The 20,088-nt window shown below is 40.8% G+C and overlaps 2 protein-coding genes across 8 annotated transcripts in view; one reads left to right on the top strand and one right to left on the bottom strand.

Moving 5' to 3' along the window:
• BABAM2 (BRISC and BRCA1 A complex member 2) overlaps positions 1-20,088 on the top strand; it is a 491,572-nt gene that overhangs the window by 18,573 nt on the left and 452,911 nt on the right. For 3 of the 4 annotated variants that reach the window (XM_079940869.1, XM_079940873.1, XM_079940872.1), the window contains 2 exons: positions 12,671-12,847; positions 13,753-13,895. The gene's annotated coding sequence lies outside the window, so the exon portion shown is untranslated. Of the gene's footprint in view, positions 1-12,670; positions 13,896-20,088 lie in introns of all 4 variants that reach the window. The other variant, XM_079940870.1, reaches the window with a different exon arrangement.
• RBKS (ribokinase) overlaps positions 1-20,088 on the bottom strand; it is a 74,080-nt gene that overhangs the window by 38,520 nt on the left and 15,472 nt on the right. For 2 of the 4 annotated variants that reach the window (XM_079940879.1, XM_079940880.1), the window contains exons 1-5: positions 18,770-19,173; positions 18,491-18,623; positions 12,315-12,378; positions 11,102-11,164; positions 7,356-7,520 (exon numbers count right to left, since the gene is read on the bottom strand). In XM_079940879.1, the coding sequence (XP_079797005.1) occupies positions 7,356-7,520; positions 11,102-11,164; positions 12,315-12,378; positions 18,491-18,623; positions 18,770-18,789 (445 nt within the window). In that variant the 5' untranslated portion in view covers positions 18,790-19,173. Of the gene's footprint in view, positions 1-7,355; positions 7,521-11,101; positions 11,165-12,314; positions 12,379-18,490; positions 18,624-18,769; positions 19,174-20,088 lie in introns of those variants that run through there. The other 2 variants (XM_079940881.1, XM_079940882.1) reach the window with 2 other exon arrangements.

Here is a 20,088-nt window from a genome sequence, read left to right as displayed (position 1 = left end):
ACATTTTTGTGGGTTACTGTGAGTGCTTAGATGCAAGGCTAGTTCATAAATCCATTTTCCAGGAAAGTGAAAAAGAGATGATAGAAAGGAAACAATGAAGAGCTTAAAAATTTCCTGGTAAGAATGGTAAGTAGGAAGTTCATGTACATATCCACGTTTTGAACACCTATGTATGTCTTCCAAATATGTTGCACTTACTCATGCAAACATACACATTCACACAAAAGCTTATAGTCTTGGCTTCTGTGGGCAATCTGGGAACGTAAAGGAAAGGTTGATAAAGGAGGAGAAATTCAATCAGAGGCTAAGAGCTAGCTCAGACTACAAGAGGAGGATGGATGGGGACAGCAGAAAGAGGAAAAATAAGAATGTCACGGCCATTGCAGTGTTAGAAGAAGTACATTTTTCAGAGGAGGAAAGTGAACCTCAGAGAGATGAGGTCAGTCTAAGGTCTTAACACTGGGAGATGGTTAAGCTGGGTCCCTACCCAGGGTCCTCCAGCTTGAAGTCCAGGGTTTGGTCGTTTCTAAAGTGGTTGCCTCTCTAGGCCAGGACTTTGTCCATAGCAACACAAGCCCCCATGGCAATTCACGATATTTAAAAACAGCCTTTGTTCTGGAACTTTGTAAATTGTTTTTTTAAGTATTTAGAACTTATATTCATAGGAAGCTCTCCCTATGTCAAAACACTTATCCACCAGAGTACCCAACTAGATTGGTTGGTCTTCTTTCTTCTACCCAGGTCCACTGACTTATGTGTGTTTAGTAACCTTAATTTACTATAGACTCATAGAGTAAAACTCTCTAGCTGCAGTCCCCAGAGACTCTTCTAGAACAGTGGTTCACCAACTTGGCTGCATATCAGCCTCACTAGGATAGCTTATTAAGACGCCTGACTTCTGGGCTCCACCTCAAACCCACTGAATCAGAATCTCTGGGGGTAAGGTCAGTGAGCATGCACATTGACAAGTTCTCCACGTGGCTCTTCCCTGGCTAGTTTGGTGCTGATGCATTCCACATTCCTAGGGAGATGTGTATCAGCATGTGACTAGTGGAAGCTGTCCACTACTTCTGCCTGGGGAGGCTAGCTAATCTACTGCTGCACCTTCTTTGGTCTTACTTAACATTTTGGTTCAGTCAGTGGGTCTCGTCCAGTGGTTTATAGGCTAACACTATTCCCATATTTTCATTATTTTAGAATCCAGAATGTCCACCCACAGAAATTCTATGGTATATTTTTGGCTGCTCATATTTTTGCACAGGGTTATTGTGAGGCTTAAATTAGAACATGGATGTAAGAGCCCTGTGTAAACTATGAAGTGTTGTACAAAAATAAAGGATTATTACTGTTATTATATTGTCCTTTACCCATAGCCCAACACCCCCGCCTGTCCACCCATCTCTTCTGCCTTCTGATGGAGTTTTTAGCCTGGCAAAAATCTCTCTCATTGGTTTTCCCGCTCCTGCAAGGTCTCAGAGATGTCAATTATGCATAAAAGCCATCATGGCCCAGCATTCTAAGACACCCATTTACTTTTTAGGTTTTCAAAATAAATATGTTGTTCCCTATTTTCCTCAAGCATTAAATTGAAACACCATTGCTCACCTAATCTGATCCTCAAAGCTGCACTCAGCAGCTCTGAGCACAAGTTAGAGCAAGCTATCAGTATGCAACAATAGGGTAGAGCCATTCTTCTTATAAAAGTTCCATTTTATCCTAAAAGATCCTTGATCCAGCAATTCCTTTTCTAACCCTGTCCTACAGACATACACAGGCCTGCAAAGATGAAGTACAGTGATGCTCATTCAGCTCTGCTTGTAACAGAAAAAAACCCAAAAGAAACCTAAGTATCTATCAGAGTTGATAAAAAGGTATGACACATACATCCAATGGAATGCCCTGCTGCTGTTCAAAAGAATGAAGCAGATCTCTGTTTTGCCACATAAAGACTTGTATAATTTATTTATAAGTGAAAAAGGCAGTTTTATAATAAAGTCTATGGTAGGATCTCCCTCACTTTGAACAAAACAAATAAAACATAACTATATGTGTATTTACATTTATACACTTACATAGAAGAGAAAAGTCTGAGAGGTTACTCACTAAACTAATAAGTGCGTAGTTACAAAAGGCTGAGAATAAATCTGACCACAGATTAACTGCTATACATCATGCAAAGACATAATTCTTAAAATATATATAATATCTCACATCAAAAAACGAGTACATGGGCTTCCCTGGTGGCACAGTGGTTAAGAATCTGCCTGCCAATGCAGGGGACACGGGTTCAATCCCTGGTCCGGGAAGATCTCACATGCCACGGAGCAACTAAGCCTGTGTGCCACAACTACTGAAGCTCGCATGCTTAGAGCCTGTGCTCCGCAACAAGAGAAGCCACCGCAATGTGAAGCCTGTGCACCGCAACAAAGAGTAGCCCCCGTTCGCTGCAACTAGAGAAAGCCGGCGTGCGGCAACAAAGACCCAACGCAGCCAAAAATTAATAAATAAATTCATTAATTAAAAAAAAAGAATTGCTAGTGTATAGATACATAACAGATTAAAAAAAAGAAAAAATGAGTACACTGTGAGTGAAATGATGTAATGGAAAAAATGAGTACACTGTGAGTGAAATGATGTAATGTCTGGGTTTTGCTTCAAAATAATCCAAGGTTGCAATGGGGGATGGGAGTAATAAGTTGGGGTATAGATGAAACAAGATTGGCCAAGTGTTGATAATTGTTGAAGCTAAATGAGAGTATATATGAGTTTACCATACTTGAAATTTTTCACAATAAAAACAAATTAAAAAAAAATTTTATTTATTTATTTTTGGCTGTGCTGGGTCTTAGTTGCTGCACATGGGCTTTCTCTAGTTGTGGCAAGCAGGGGCTACTCCTCATTGTGGTGCACAGGCTTCTCATTGCAGTGGCTTCTCTTGTTGAGGAGCATGGGCTCTTGGTGCGTGGGCTTCAGTAGTTGTGGCACGTGGGCTCAGTAGTTGTGGCTCGCTGGCTCTAGAGCGCAGGCTCAGTAGTTGTGGCACATGGGCTTAGTTGCTCCATAGCATGTGGGATCTTCCCGGACCAGGGCTCGAACCCGTATCCCCTGCATTGGCAGGAGGATTCTTAACCACTGCATCACCAGGGAAGTCCCAAAAACAAATTTTAAAGAAACAGTGACATTGAATTTTAAGCAACAACTGCTGGATTGAGAAATTCTACAATTTAATTTGCCTGTAAATACTGTATAAAAATCAAGCAAATCTTATTTGCCTGTATCTTACCAAGGGAAAGCATTCTTACCAAAAGAAACTGGATACATAGGCTTAGAGTCTAATAACTAAATTTAGGGGAAAAGTGAAAATACCATAAAGAAAGGAGTCTCTTTGGCTCATGCTACCATAAATAAGCATGAATACTTTACCATGATGAAAAAAAAGTGAAGAACTAGTAGATGTAGTTCATCAAAGAAGAATGCAAATTTGTAATAGTCAAGATGAAAAAAAAAACTGATGTCATCCTGGAACCATGCAAAACTAGAGAACACAGGATGTACCATGGAGTAACTTGGAGTTGCAGAGGTGACTGACAGCACCCAACAGTAATTATTATTCATTACAATGTATGACGGACTAAACTCCCAGTTGTCTTAACAGCATGTCAATAGCTGGTGCAATAATGTCAGTCAGGAACTGGTGAGGCCCAGGGAGGCAATTGTACAGGCGCAAAGACAGGAAAATGAGGTGGAAGCTCTTAATGATGTCACCATGGAGGGCAGGGGGCTGGACAGTTAAGAAGGCCCTAATAACGAGCTCAGAGAAACAGGGGAAGAAAATCACCCTAAGTAAAGAAACCATAGGAAGGTTGGGCTACCCAAAACACTGGCTTGGTAGTCTCCCACTCTAGAGGTCCTTCTCTGTGACTTGACCATCAAAAACACCCAAAGCTTGGGCTATGTGCTGGACCATGTTATTGTGAAAGTCAAGGTGGCCAGCCAAGAAATTCTGTTTGCCAAATGGAAAAGGACTAAAGTGTCATTAAAAGATATTTTGTATCCTACCTAGAGTTTAATCTTGGCGATCTTACAATCTCAATTATTTATAATTGTTCCTGTAATGTCCCATTTGCTTTGAAATGGATATAAAGACCAGAACCAACAGGCATAATTTCATCACAAGCAGCTGTACCACCAGCTCTGCCGTGGGCCTACCTCACACCACTGTGACCTAGAGAGGAGGGGGCTGTAGAGGGCTCCCAAGTCATTTTTGGTGTTGCAGGTGCTGTTTAAAACCAATGCTTTCATTTTGGTAAAGAGAGCGATTTCTGAGAAAGTATATTCAAAGGTGAAGGCGGGGGGTCTTTTCCTCTGTATTTTAACAACTGATACATAATCCAGTTATACAATGTGTTTAATTCAAACGTCACTGCTTGTAAGTACACAGATAAGTATACAGATAAGGGAGTTGTGATAATAAACCCATAGATGATGATGAGACATGGATTTTACCATCTTCCTTGTAGATGGAATAATGCTGATTGGCACATGTGCAGCCTTGTGGGGTAATGGACAGGACACTCAGCACTCAACAGGTCTTTATGCTCTGCCGGGCCTGCTCTGTGATCAGCCCATTCTCACATTGTGACACTGAGGAACTGTGAGGGCTCTCAGTCCAATTCCCTTGTTTCACAGAATAAAATGAGGCTCAGTGCAAGGAACTGACTTACTTGCATGAGGACCCCTATTTGGTAAGTGATTGATCCTGAATTCAAAGCTGTACTTCATGACTCCCAAATCAGTGCTCCTTTCATTATACCACTCTTCTCTCAGGTGAGAATGAAGATGCATTAAATTCAAACACACACACACACACACACACACACACCACTCATAGTATAAAATCTAAGCTGTGTCTGACTGGTAACTACCAAATGGGGACCAGTTGAGTTCTAGACAGAGGCTCCTGTGTGCATGGGCATTTGCAGATAGGGGACACATTGCTGAGAACACTCTAGGGTCTTGTCTCTGTGACTGGAGCAGTAATAACACTCAAAGCTTAGGCTACATGTTGGGCATTGTTACAATTCATGGATTTCACTTTTCTAGAGACACTCTTCATAAAGGCTCAGTTCCTTGATATCAATGGGATGTGGCAGTTTCTTTACTTAAAATGTGCTCTAGGATACAGAACTTGGGTCTTGGAGTCTGGAATCCTGGTTTCTACAGTGACCTTGGTTGAGCTAATTACTTAACCTCTCCGAGTCTGTCTTCTCCCCTTCAATCTGGGAGAAGAATGCCTGCCATATTTTTGTCATAAGGTTTTTCTGAGGATCAAATATATATGAAAGTGCTTTATAAACTGTAAAGTACATATAAGTGCAGGAATTACTACTTCCAATATTACTATATAAGAAAGATCATGCAGAATCACTACTTAGGCATGCTGGCTCTCAGTAACAATGTGAAGTAGGCTAGGTAATCTTTGGCCCTCCATCACCTACCCTCACCCATTCCTGATGCCCCAGATCCTCCAGCTCCTCGACTAGAAGAACTGCCTGGCAGGTGATGGAGGAGGCATTGCTGGACACCCCCACACACACAAATGACAGCCCGAGTCAGGCTGCCTGTCCCTCCGGGTAACTCTAGCCTCACCTGTGAGAGGTTAGCTCCTCAACTGTGGTTCCTGTACCTTTCTCTCTGCCACAAGATGGGTAGGTGACAGGCCATTAGACTAGGACAGAGGGAACAGTCATCTCTGAGAAGCAAGGGACAGTAGGAAAAAAAGAAGTTCCATGAGAATATACTTTGACCTGTACAAGGAAAGACAGGAGCATGAATGAAGTGGCACGGTGTACTCACATCACCTGATTACGATGAGTGCAGTCATTGCAGAGAATGCTCACCATAAGCCTTAGACTTTATCTGTGACACCCTGAGAAAATGTAACCAAATGGGTTTTGGCTTAAAATTCTTTCTGACAGCTTCGAGTCCATTAAAAATACATTAAATGTCAGTGAGAATTTGCCACAGCATGTTGTTTTGCCAAGAGGAAATTTGTTAAATCAGGACATACATTTTAAAATTCTCCACAAAATCATTTCAGTAACTTATTTTCCATTTATTGCTATGTAGAACACTATACACTTTGAGAGAATCACTTATATAAACACACAGATACATACACACACTTACTGTTCTTTTTCTTCTTCTTTTTTTTGGTTTTGTATCTTGATGAGAAAGTTTTATCTGGAAAAGTCAATGTGGTTCTCTCCCTATTTCCTTCTTAGTATAATTCACAGAACTATGGCCACAATATCAAGGAGAAGCCACTGTCTTAGAGTGGCTACTTTTTATTTTGATTTTTTTGACCAAAGAGTGCTGAGATCAGGATATTATCCTAATTTTAATTTAAAGAGAGACGTGGAAGAGAAAAGAAAATTGGTGTTTACTGAGAAGTACTACACCATTCTTGGCATCATATTTTATTTCATTCTTAGACCAATTCTGTAGGGGAGTATTTCTGTATGCATTTAACAGACAAGGCTCAGAAAAATCAGATAATTCTGCTAAGACCACAAAGCTAACAAGGAACAGAAATGGGATTCTAACTCAGAAGACACTTTCCCCACTAGTCGGTGGTAAAAAAGAAGCAAACAGAAAGAAACTATCTGGAGTTTTAAAAAGTTGGTTATGTGCTGGGGTTGAGAGAAGGGGAGTGGGTGGGAGAACAGATGAATCAAGATTAGCCACGAGTCGATGACTGTTGAAGCTGGGTGATGGGTTTCCTTATACAATTCTGCCTGCTTTTGTGTGTTTGAAAATTTCCAAAGTCAAAGATCGAACAAAACAAAAAGCTGCTTAAAGGACACTGACAACAAAGAAAATATTACATATAAATAATCTTTTGTAGTTTATAGAAAAGACAATAAAGTTTTACAAAAAGGAGAAAGAACAAATCTTCAGTTCGTTGAGATATTTACCCAAATGTACCTGGGCAGTGATTATACATGACCTGCAGCTTAACCTCTGCTTGTCAGAATGGAACTCATTCTACTACTTAGAGTGTATCTTGGACAATGGGCTGCTTCAAAGATTCTAGTTACTACCTGAATTATTTCTGCTAACTAGATTGGAGATTTGTATTTCAAAATATCAGAAATGCTACTCATGTTATTTTTTCACTATTTTTAAGGTTTTCTAACATTATCGAGAACTACAGGAAGACAGTGAATCTCACAGATGGGAGAAAGAATATTTTACTGCAGAAAAAGTATGGCTTTGCTTAACTTGAAAGGTTAACTTTCACTGAGACAGTGATAAAAGCTTTTACAGAAAGAAGGACAAATGTGTAGAATTACCTCCACTGCTGTGGGCTATTCTCAGGGCTTCCAAAGAAGCTGCTGGAGTTACTTCTAGCTGGCAGATCATTACTTTGGCTCTGCTAATGGCACTGGCTGCTTCCCTCAGGTCTTCAGTATTCAAAAGTAAATTTGCTCCAGCCACTATAACGATGATATTCTGGCCTATAAAGAATTTCTACATGTTTATATTAAAAATCAAGCAAAACCAAGCAACGACATCCTGCAATGTTACAGTCACCCTTAGAAAGTCATTATATATATAAAATGTGTTGTAAGTATTAATTCTAGCATTTCTAAGCCATTCAGGTTAAATTTCGTATTCCTAATGGATCTTCCTTTACATCTCTGTAGGTATCACATTATTCTGATCATCTTGAGAAAAAATCTAAAACAAAAGATTTCCCTTATCAATATTCTCATATATTTACAAAGAATATTAGCTGATGAATTATATATAACATACTTAAAAATTTTCTCTTATGGGACATGGCTGGTACAATATCTGTGGTAAAGATTCTGAATCCTAAATGACAGAGGTCATAATGATGAGTATAAATAGGAATCAGCTTGCTTAATGCTAAAAACTCATGCTCTTTAACACGCAGTCAGTTCATGTGTGTACCCCAGGGTATTCAGAAAAGTGATTTTGTAAATCAAAACACATTTTATGATATCAAACATGAAAAACTATATGAGATAACTTAAGGCAGGGAGAGAGTGATATTTGGCCTATACTGTACTAGATCAAACAGAAGCAGGACTAAGGAATCTTGTATGCTTATCACTTGGACCCACTCTCTACAATCCCACGCAAGTGAGGGAGGCGTGGTGGTGCATTTTCTCTGTCAGGTGAACTCTCAGGAGCTGTGCTGTCCAATACGGTAGTCATGAGCACAAGCCACACGTGGTGACCGAGCACTTGAAATGTGGCTTGTCTAGACTGCAGTGTACTTCAATCGTACAATACATGGCAGATTTCAAAGACTAAGTTGTAAGAAAAGAAGGTAAAATATCTCATTAATTTTATTTATTTAAATTTATTAATTAAGTTATTTTTGGTTGCATTGGGTCTTCGTTGCTGCGCGTGGGCTTTCTCTAGTTGCGGCGAGTGGGGGCTACTCTTTGTTGCGGTGTGTGGGCTTCTCATTGCAGTGGCTTCTCTTGCTGTGGAGCACGGGCTTTAGGTGCGCGGGCTTCAGTAGTTGTGGCGCGCAGGCTTTAGTAGTTGTGGCTCGCGGGCTCTAGAGCGCAGGCTCAGTAGTTGTAGCGCACAGGCTTAGTTGCTCTGTGGCATGTGGGATCTTCCTGGACCAGGGCTCGAACCCGTGTCCCCTACATTGGTGGGCGGATTCTTAAGCACTGCACCACCAGGGAAGTCCCTCATTAATTTTAAAGAACATTTTGATTACACGTTGAAAGGACAATATTTTGGATATATTGAGTTAAGTGAATATATTAAGATTAATTTTACCAGTTCCTTTTTACTTTTTAAAATGTGGCTAATGGAAAATGTAAAATTATGGACGTGGCTTGCATTATGTTCTATAGGACAGCCTGACCTAGGGGGATGAGTTGCATCAGTCTTTTCTGTGCTCTAGGCTGCTTGTGCTGATCTTGTATAGACGTGACCTAAAATTACCTCTGACCGCAGAACACATGCTGGCCTATCATCTTACCACAGATGTGTCTGTTGGCCAAGGAGGACTTAATAAAGTGGGGATGGTTCAGCATAAACCCTATCTCAGTACTGGAAAAATTCAAAGTACCCGCACACTGAAAGACAGCATACCTCCTCGCCTTTCTCCTTCAGTGACCTCATTCTCTCTGCTACAGTCAACTGCTGCTCTGTGTTGCTGACTCCTGAATAGACATTTCTGGCCTGGCCTTGGCTGATGAGTGACAAAGCCCAAGACGAAAGCTGTCTGGTGGACACTGCCATATGGCGAGCTTGTTCATGCCTCAAATTAAACTTGTCAAAACTGCTACTCATCCCTTCATTTAAAGATGCTGATTGTTGCCTCTCTGGGTATTTGTGTTAGCTCTTCTACTACAACCTATACTCTCGAGGGCATTACCATACACTATAAACCAGACAGAGTCTACCATAACAGGCACCCCATACACAATATTAAATATCTTTGCACGGAAAATGCAGTATTTTGTTACACAGATAAGAAAGAAACAGAACTCGATATCCCTAGAACACAAAACAGAGGTTTAAGACAGGGAATGAGCTGCTGTTAGCAGCAATAATTACTTAAATGTACCTTAAAATAATGGACACAGACTGTTGTTAGAATGAAACCTTTTGTCTACTGTCTTTAAGTGGAATATATTTTTTGGGGGGTTGTTATTGCAACTTTGAGATCACTAAAGTAGAACTAAAAATACCATAACTTCACGATAAGTGATTTTGTGAAACTGCATTATAAATAAAAGACATATTGTGAGAAATCCTAATTTAAAACAACACACTCGTGACTTCTCACAATGCAGTAGGTTCTTCTGTCCTAGGTGCTCCATGAAATGCTTGGTCCTTCTGAATGTTAATTCTAATTTTAAAAAATCTTATGTAGGGCTTCCCTGGTGGTGCAGTGGTTGGGAGTCTGCCTGCCGATGCAGGGGACACGGGTTCGTGCCCCGGTCCGGGAGGATCCCGCGTGCCGCGGAGCGGCTGGGCCCGTGAGTCATGGCCGCTGAGCCTGCGCGTCCGGAGCCTGTGCTCCATGGCAGGAGAGGCCACAGCAGTGAGAGGCCCGCGTACCGCAAAAAAAGAAAAAGAAAAAGAAAAAAAATCTTATGTAGGTGTTTTTATACTTAAAATAGTTGGCAGCAATTATGAAAAGTTTACCTGAGGGTAAAGGGAAGTTACTGTTTTTTCCCCCCATAAATGTATTTATTTTTGGCTGTGCTGGCTCTTGTTGCTGTGCGCGGGGTTTCTCTAGTTGCAGTGAGTGGGGGCTACTCTTCGTTGTGGTGCATGGGCTTCTCATCGTGGTGGCTTCTCTTGTTGCAGAGCATGGGCTCTAGGTGCGTGGGATTCAGTAGTTGTGGCATGCGGGCTCAGCAGTTGTGGCGCACGGGCTTAGTTGCTCAGTGGCATGTGGGATCTTCCCGGACCAGGGAACGAACCTGTGTCCCTTGCATTGGCAGGTGGATTCTTAACCACTGTGCCACCAGTGAAGTCCTGGAAGTTACTGTTTGTAAAAGACAAATGTTTCACCTATTGCAAGGCCTCGTGACAGGCATAGCTGTGTATATAGACTTTTGAGATTTGGTTGCTATTTAAAGAGCAGACAAAATTGAACACTAACAATAAGTTAGAAGTAATTGGTTGCTGCCATTTGCTCAGTAAATATTCTATAAATATGATTCATCAACGTTCTTTTGCACCTATCTATTTACATTTATTTACTTAGTGTAACTGAAATGACAGATGAATACTTAACTACTTTAGAGAGAAATATCAATTCTGGGTTCACATGAAGGGTAATGGGATGCTACAGAATATAAGTATAATTTTGAGGCAACTATACCACTTCATATGTATTGGGTGGACAATTCTGTATTTGAATGATCAACTAGGGAAGTACAAGTAAAGGGCAACATATATATTTAGATTGGAAAGACCATACATTAAAACTTGGAGTGGTGGTTATGGTAAGAGGGCCATGGGAATAGGGTAAAAATTGATGCTTCTGCTCTAGTTCTGGAAATGATACTCCAGTATGTGAAACACATACCTTCATTACTGACAATTATAGAAGCAGTTCCTGTCGCAGCATCTTTAGTCTGATATGTAAATTCTAAAAGAAAAAGGAAATCACAGTCACGTATGTACAGCCTGGCAAGGATAATCTATTTTAACAATTTCAATGCACCACTAATCCTTGGAAAAACTTTTTAACCTTTAACCATCTGGAATGATAAAAAAGAAGTAAGTAATTAGTGCTAATTTATACCCATCACCTATACAATGAGGAAAATACAAGTCTTCACACTTAGCTGCGCCTTTTTTCTACATTAGTGGCAACCCAGCAAACCACCCCCGCTTCCAATGCCTTCAGATTATTCACAGTTGTACACATATGCATTTTTCTAGACCACCATATTTCTTTTCTTCAGTGAAAGAAATGACAGACTTGAGATGAAAGACTAAAGGTCAAACTCATAAAATGAGATTGTTTGATTTTCTTCATTTTCATAAGCTTCGCATCTCATCAAGAAGTATGGTCTGGCGTGTAAATGGAAATGTTGATCAGGCAGCCTTTGGCAGCAGCAAAGAGCCTTGAACTGGAGCCAAAGACCTGCACTCCAGTCCTGGCTCTGGCTCCAGCTAACTGTGTGCTCTTGGACAAATTCAGAACCAATCTGGCTTTCAGTTTTCTCTTTTGTGAAATGATGGTATCAGCATCAGTGGTTTCTAAGATCATTTCCAGCTATGACATTCAATGACTCTTCTTAAGATATCTTTTGTGAATGCAGCACCTGTTTTCTCTTGTCACCTACTTTTTTTTTTTTTTTTTGCGGTACGCGGGCCTTTCACTGTTGTGGCCTCTCCTGTTGCGGAGCACAGGCTCCGGACGTGCAGGCTCAGCAGCCATGGCTCATGGGCCTAGCCGCTCCGCGGCATGTGGGATCTTCCCGGGCCAGGGCACGAACCCATGTCCCCTGCATCGGCAGGCAGACTCTCAACCACTGTGCCACCAGGGAAGCCCAACTTTTGAAAGATTTCTATGAGATGAATGCTTGTAACCTCCTATCATTTTATTCCTGTCTGGAGAAACGTACATGAAAGAATTAACCAAAGGATATTTAAGCAAGACTAGACAAAGCTGTGCATAAAAATTCTCTGGCCACCAGGGGAGGATCTAATAATTCTATTGTAATTTCAACTTGTAACCAGATTCCAGAAGAAAGTTATAAAAACTAACTTTAAGAAAGATGAAATTTTACCTGTAGAAATATCATTCTGTTTCAAGTTTTCTATATAATCATTGCCAAAGGAATCTTTGCCAACCTGTACCAAAGAAATGATGAACATTAGATTTTTTACATTTAGTAAAATGCTACAATGTAGTTTTTAGAATACTTAGCATTTTAAAAGGGCATATCTGCATGGTACTTTGTAAACATTAACTAATTAATCCTCTTAATGTAAGATGCTATACTTGATTTCAGCCCAAATAATTGTTATATATTAATGTTCCATTTGTATCCTGCCTAAAACGTGAAACATTTAATGACTGTCACAAGTTCTGTAGCTTCACTCTCATTTTGATCTTTTCATATGGAAATTGCCATTGAGACAGAGCTGTCCACCATCAACAATCATCAATATTTATGAAGAATGTCAGCTGTTCATACTTCAGTATAAATAAAGGCATCTTTGTAATGACCTGCCTGGTGTTTTAGAATCTTCTTATCTTCTCCACTGACCCTGACATGGGGCAAAGAGGAGGGAATTTAAAAAGTCCTTGCTAACTTGGGTAAGTTGGTGTAGTGGAATTCTGTTGTTTTGCATCCTAGCATCCATTCTGGTAATGATATTTCGATTTTTCCTTTGGACTCTTCCATTCACAGACAACATGATTAGGGTTTCACATTTTTTTACAATCAATGAATCTATATTGATACATCATTATCACACAAACTCCATACTTACATCTGGGTCGATTCTGGGATTGTACATTCTTTGGGTTTTGGCAAACGTATAGACATGTATCCACCATTATAGTCTCATACAGAGTAGCTTCACTGCCCTAAAAATCCTCCGTGCTCTGCCTATTCATCCCTCCCTCCTCTTAGCCGCTAGAAACTTCTGATCTTTTCACTGTCTCCATAGTTTTGTCTTTTCCAGAATGCCATATAATTGGAATCATACACCATGTAGCCTTTTCAGAATGGCTTCTTTCACTTAGTAATATGCATCTGAGGTTCCTCCGTGTCTTTTTGTGGCCTGATTACTCATTTCTTTTTAGTGCTGAATGATATTCCATGGCATGGATGTACCGTTTATTTCCCCATTCACCCACTGAAGGACATCTTGGTTGCTTCCAAGTTTTAGCAATTGTGAATTAAGCTGCTATAATGTGCAGGTTTTTGTGTGGATCTCCTCCTATTTTTACTTTTAACCAGCTTGTCACCATTTAAATATCAGGAGACTCCACAAAAACAAACACGTTTCTGGGAAGTCCTGAAAATTTAGAGGTCCTGGTAAACACCAGGCCTACATTCTTGCAAGACAACAGAGCTGAACCTGTCTCATTAGTGAGCACATGCTCTCTAGTTCACCATAGTCCCCACCTGGCCTACTGCAATGTATGTTACCTGTTTGGCCCCACAGGCTTTTAGGCTTGCCACACCTGAACTATACTATTTTTCTGTCCTGCAGATGAGCGCTTGGTCAGTGGATAACGTCTCTATCTAGGTGTCAGCACTCCTGGTATATTCTGCTCCTCTTTGGACATATCAACAGAAAGAAACCTAGAGGTTAACTTGATCAAGAACCTCAATGAGTGATGATAACATTTCCTGGTAAGCTTTTAGACTGTCTATGTTAAGGGTCAGAAAATTTTTTCTGTCAAGGGCCATATAGGTAGTAATGATTTAGACATTGCAGGCCAGATGGTCTCTCCTGCACCTATTCAGCTCTGCTATTGTAGTGTGAAAACAGCCAAAGACAATCTGTAAACAAATGGGTATGGCTGTGTTCCAATAAAACTTTACTTGCAAAAGTACATGGTGACCAAGATTTGCCCCATGGGACACAGTCTGCTGACCTCTGACTTAAATGCCACCTCTGACGCCTTCTTCCTCAAGGAACACTTTTCCCTGTGCTCCTTTTCTGGTGGAAATGCTGATTAGGCAATAATCTCAAATAATATATAAGTTGTTATTAGCAGAATTTCTGTCTCTACAGTGAAGTACAGAGGGTTGCTGTGGGGAGAGTCCCCTGGTAGAAGGAGGTCATCAACTAAACGTTTCCTTTATGGAAGGCTGGCCATTTTCTACCAGGTAAGAGCCAAGGCATCCTGTTTCTTAGGTCAAAGACTCACACCAGAAAACAAAATCTTTGTTATCTCATCTTTAAAAAAAAAAAAATTATTTACATTATTTAACTCTCTCCCATGGGTAATCAAAAGTGTTGTATAGTTGGGAAAGTATCATTATAAGAATGCTGTAGGAATTAAGAAAGGCCATCCCTAGGCATGTGGAGCCTGATACAAATTAGAGCAAAGGAACTTCTCTACCCTTCCGCATCAGTTTTATACAGGCAAAATCTGTTTAAGGTGAATACCAAGGGCAGGCTTGATAGATGGTGCTGATATTACAAACATTAGGAAGTGCCAGAGTTCGGAAGAATTGTTGGAGGGGAGGAAGAAGCCAAAACATGGAGTTCTGCCCTCGAGAAACTGATGATATTGGAGGGAAAATAAGACATGGAGACACAGCTATAACACCGGGTGGAATATCGTGTGCATCGGAGGCCTAATTAGGAAGGGATTTCATGCTCAGGCTGTGGAAGCTTTTGCAGGCTTGCTGCAGCTGTATTTTAGAGGCTGCAGTAGCTGCCTGTCTTCTTCCTGCCCAGAGAATTACCTGATTGGCTACATCCCTCAGTGATTGTTATGGTTTCAGATTTATTCTAATAGTGATTTCCTGGCAAATCTGTTGGCTGGCCTTCTAAGTTCTACATGAGAAGTGGAATAAAATCCTTTGTTTTTGCCTTCTTTGGTATTCTCTTGTCAAAAATAAATGGAAAAATAGCAACACTGTTGAGGATTAGAAGAAGTTGACTCTAGCTCCATTAACTTCGCGTGGAGGTTGTAGTGATACATTACAAAGTAAAAGTAGTGAAAAAAGCCTAAGAATAGGAAGACAATATTTTCATTTGTGTCATGGAAGTCAGAAGTCCCTTCCCGTTAGCTGTGTGATCTGGGGCAAGCCACTTTAACCATCTACAGGCTTCAGTTTCCTTATCTGGAAAGACCCAGCCAGTTTGCTGCGAGGGTAAAATAAAATAATATGCACGAAAGGACATTTAAAACTTTAAAGGATTAAGTAATATGACTTGGTGTTATCATCATCATCATCATCATCATCATCATGGCTGTACTGCTGCTACTGTGGCTGCTTCTCTTGGGGTAGGGGCAGGGCTTCTGCTGCTTGGAGTCAATCTTATAAACTACTTTCCTGCCCATCTAGTTCTCCCAGACACTTCTAATTCTTCCTGTTGCTGCCTATCTTCAACAGAAAAGCAATTGATCATGGAAGCAAGCAGGTGGGTGCATTATTTTAAAAATGAGACTGTATTACTATTATTATTTTAGTAAAAACATAACAGCTCCATTAACGGTTTGGTGTAAATAATGCTGTTTAATATAACCACGTATCTTGAGAATTCCCTGGTGGTACAGTGGTTAGGACTCCACGCTTTCACTGCCGAGGGTGTGGGTTTGATCCCTGGTTGGGGAACTATGATCCCACAAGCTGCCTGCTGTGGCCAAAAAAAAAAAAAAAAAAATATATATATATATATATACACACACATACACACACATATATATGTACATATATATATAACCATGTATCTTATTCCTTTCATAAGAACAATATAGCCAACTGGGAGCATATCTATGCCCAGGCTTACAATATTTATTGTATTGAAACGGGGACAAAAAGCAATGGAGATCTGAGTCCTATTTAAAAAGTCCTTTACGAAGTGAGAGAGTAGCATTGACATATATACACTACCAAATGTAAAACAGATAGCTAGTGGGAAGCAGCCGCATAGCACAGGGAGATGAGCTCGGTGCTTTGTGACCGCCTAGTGGGGTGGGATAGGGAGGGTGGGGCTCCCTATGATCCTCGGACTGTGGCCTTGGCCCGTGACTCAGTTGAGTACTGACTACACAACTCTTAACTACTTGAAGTGTTTCATTACACGTGTCACTGTACGCATCTTGATGGATTCTTGCGTAATAGCCTTCATCACAATGTCCTGACAAATATTTCCCCTTAGCTCAGTATCAGATGTTGTGCCCGTGCCAGTGCCCCTCCATCAGAGCTTGAATCTGAGCTTGCTGCAGGGCAGTAGTAAGTTAAGGCTGCTAAGAAAATTTTCTACCTGTTTTTCTTTTGCTCCATCTGTTCACTTTTAGCTTGAGTAATTTCATGATTTTGGTTTTCTACTTGGAATTTGTTATCTTTAAGAAACCTGCTATAAGGCAGTTTGGCTAATTTGCTAAATAAAAATATACTTCATAATTGAATGAAATATTATGACTAATGGATAACAATAACTCTTATTATAAAAGATATTTTTTCTTTTTAAGAAATCTAAGAATACGATGCAATCTGTTTAAGCTTAAATAAATCCATGTCTAAAGGTCCCAGGGTATCTAAGCAAAGTAACCTTGTATAGGTTTTAGCTGAAGCCATGTTTCCGTGTCCTTTCTGTACAGACACCCAGGCTAAATTCCACTGTGGGGCTAAACAACAGACGACTAAATCAGTCACAGTAGATATAAAGAACTTTCAAAATTGTACAGGTGCTCACATAACCATCATACACAGACCAGAATAAAACAAATAGCACCTCTGTTTAACCAGCCTCCTTACTTGAACATTTCCCAAAATGCAAAATAGAAATATTTGAATTGTGAAACTGAACTTGGGAAATGAATCATGAAACCATGGGAGTGGATGTGAGAGGAACAGAAGGCATGCGGGCTCAGTAGTTGCGGCTCACGGGCTCTATGGTGTGTGGGCTCAGCAGTTGTGGTGCACCGGCTTTGTTGCTCCACAGCATGTGGGATCTTCCCGGACCAGGGACGGAACCTGTGTCTCCTGCATTGGCAGGTGGATTCTTAACCACTGCACCACCAGGGAAGTCCCCCAGATTCCTTTCTGGTCCAAGATACAGCATTAGAAGAAAATAGCTTAGAGATGAGTAAATCATCAGTTATTAGACCAAGTTTCCAAGAGCTGTGTTACTGGAGTGAAACCTGCTAAAAACAGGATGATTTATGCTGTTGTTTAGAAGCTGGACCACAGAAAACGACTGGAGTAGGCTAATTCCCCTTACTTCTTACACTCCAGTTATAAACTCATTAAATTCAGGGAATGCAGCATTAAGTTATTTGAGGACTGCTACTTCCCAGAGGATTCAGTGAGGTAGAAACTAATATGAAGGACAAGGAAGATTACTCTCTCCTATTTAAATCTTTAAAAACAACAAACCTGGGCTTCCCTGGTGGCGCAGTGGTTAAGGATCTGCCTGCCAATGCAGGGGACACGGGTTCGATCCCTAGTCTGGGAATATCCCACATGCTGTGGAGCAACTAAGCCCGTGCACCACAACTACTGAGCCTGTGCTCTAGAGCCCGCGAGCCACAACTACTGAAGCCCGCGTGCCTAGAGCCTGTGCACCGCAACAAGTGAAGCCACTGCAATGAGAAGCCTGTGCACCGCAACGAAGAGTAGCCCCCGCTCGCTGCAACTGGAGAAAGCCTGCGTGCAGCGATGAAGACCCAATACAGCCAAAAATAAATAAAAATAAATAAGTTAAAAAAACCACGAACCTCTCAAAGACTCATACAGATACTTAAACATGCATGTACATGTACTTGTTTATAGCAGCACTGTTCACAACAGCCAAAAGGTGGGAACAGCCCATCAGCACATAAATGGATAAAGAAATTGTGGTATATACAATGGAATATTATTCAGCCACAAAAGGAATAAAGTACTAATACATGCTATAAGGTAGATGAACCTTGAAAACATTATGCTAAGTGAAAAAAGCCAGGCACAAAATGTCACATATCATATAATTCCATTTATAGGAAATATCCAGAATAGATAAACCCGTAGAGACAGAAGGCAGATTGGTGGTTGCCAGGGGCTGAGGGGAGGGGGGAATGGGGAGAAACTGCTTAATGGGCAAGGAGTTTTTACTTTGGAATGATGGAAATGTTCTGGAACTAGATAGAAATGGTGGTTGTACAACACTGTGAATGTACTAAATGCCACTAAATTGTTCACTTTAAAATCGTTAAAAAAAATGAGCTCATGTCTTAAACCGGGTTCTCGCCTCTAGAACCCTCTCCACCATACTTTACACTTACCTTGCACACCATAGATGTCTTTGCTCCAAGCCTAGCCGCTTGGACACACTGGTTGGCACCTTTCCCTCCAAAGCCAATAAAAAACTTATGACCATGGATGGTTTCACCAGTTTTTGGCAGACGAGAAGTAAGGCTATCATAATTTTAAAAGAGAAGGAGAAAAAAAAAAGCACATTGGAAACTGCAATCAGTTTAAGCTCTTCAGAAGACAGAGGGAAGTTTACTGATGGAGCTCTAGTCTTAGCAGCCAGAACTGCAAGCAGAAGCAGGAAAGATTACCTTTTCCTTGAAGATAACATTCAGTAGTTCGCATCACTGTCAAGAACGCGTCTGCTTGACAAAACTCTTCTCTCCCCCACTGCCCCACAGTCATACTGCTGTAGCTCTACTTCACATGACGGCTCTTAGAGTCTGTACTGCATCAGGGTTGTTCACCGGTGCCTCTGTTTTCCATCTTGGGGAACTCTTGGAGGGAAGTAACTTCATATTCCCCCTTCCCAATGCCCAGCACAGAACTTTATTCACGGTGGGACTTAATAAATGGGACCAAGTTATTGTGCATTTCTGTACAGGTTTATCTGGTCATTTACAAGAAGCAGGAAGTGTGTCAGGATTCTGGTAGTCCTGTTCAGGACCTAAGGAGAAGAGGGAAGTTGCAATGCCGGGCACTAAAGAATCTTATTTGTTTCCTTGGGGGTGGGGTGGGGGTGGGGTATTTAGATGGCAGGATTAGGTTTTGGTCCTAGTCCATCCTGTATACCACCCATTTCATGCACTGACTCAAAAAGAGCATACATATATATATATATATAAAAGCATTCTAAAGATCTAAGTTTAGTTTAAAATTTTTACTATGGAAAATTCCAAACATATAAAACTAGAGGAAATGTTATATTGACTTCCCCTATCCCCATGTACCCATCACCCAGATTCAATTATTGTCAACTCATAGCCAATCCTGTTTCAGTCTATACCTTCACTGACTTCTCCAAGTGCTAAGGATTTTTACTGACGTTACTGTCTAATGAAGATAATATTAAACGAGGCAAAAAGCGTAAAAGACTTGCTCCAGGATATGATTTTCATAACACTGAAGGTGGAAGATGCGAGGAAACAAAATCTTTGAAGAACTTTAAATGGACTTTAAATGGAAAAGGAGCTCTGGGTATAGGGGCAAGTGGAGAAGATCAGCTCAAGTGGCATGAGGACTGGTTGACTGGCCACAAAGAGGGCCAAGGGCCGGACGGAGCCAATGGAGAGATGGCAGTTGTGCCCCAAAGGTTAATTAGCTTTAGACAGGAAAGAAAGACCAAGAGAGAAGTTCACAATAACTGAGAACCTACTCTGTTTTAGCAGATTAGAAATTTACATTCATTTCCCACCTAGGCTGTGATCTAACTGAAAACAGCCTGTCTGCAATGGAATGACATATGACTGATGCCAAGAACACATGATCGTGTCAATAAAAACGAAGTTTGACCTATGAACCTCCCTTATGTATTTCTAAAAGTCTCAATAAATTGGGCCAAAACTACTCCATTCCCTAGCAGTGCCCTGTCAAATATGGTTATTTGAGATTCAAAAGAGACTCATCAATA

This window comes from Stenella coeruleoalba, assembly GCF_951394435.1.
Source record: "Stenella coeruleoalba genome assembly, chromosome: 13".
NCBI classification, from domain to species: Eukaryota; Metazoa; Chordata; class Mammalia; order Artiodactyla; family Delphinidae; genus Stenella; species Stenella coeruleoalba.
Note: the sequence above shows the minus strand (reverse complement) of the source record. Positions and strands in the feature narration are given on the sequence as shown.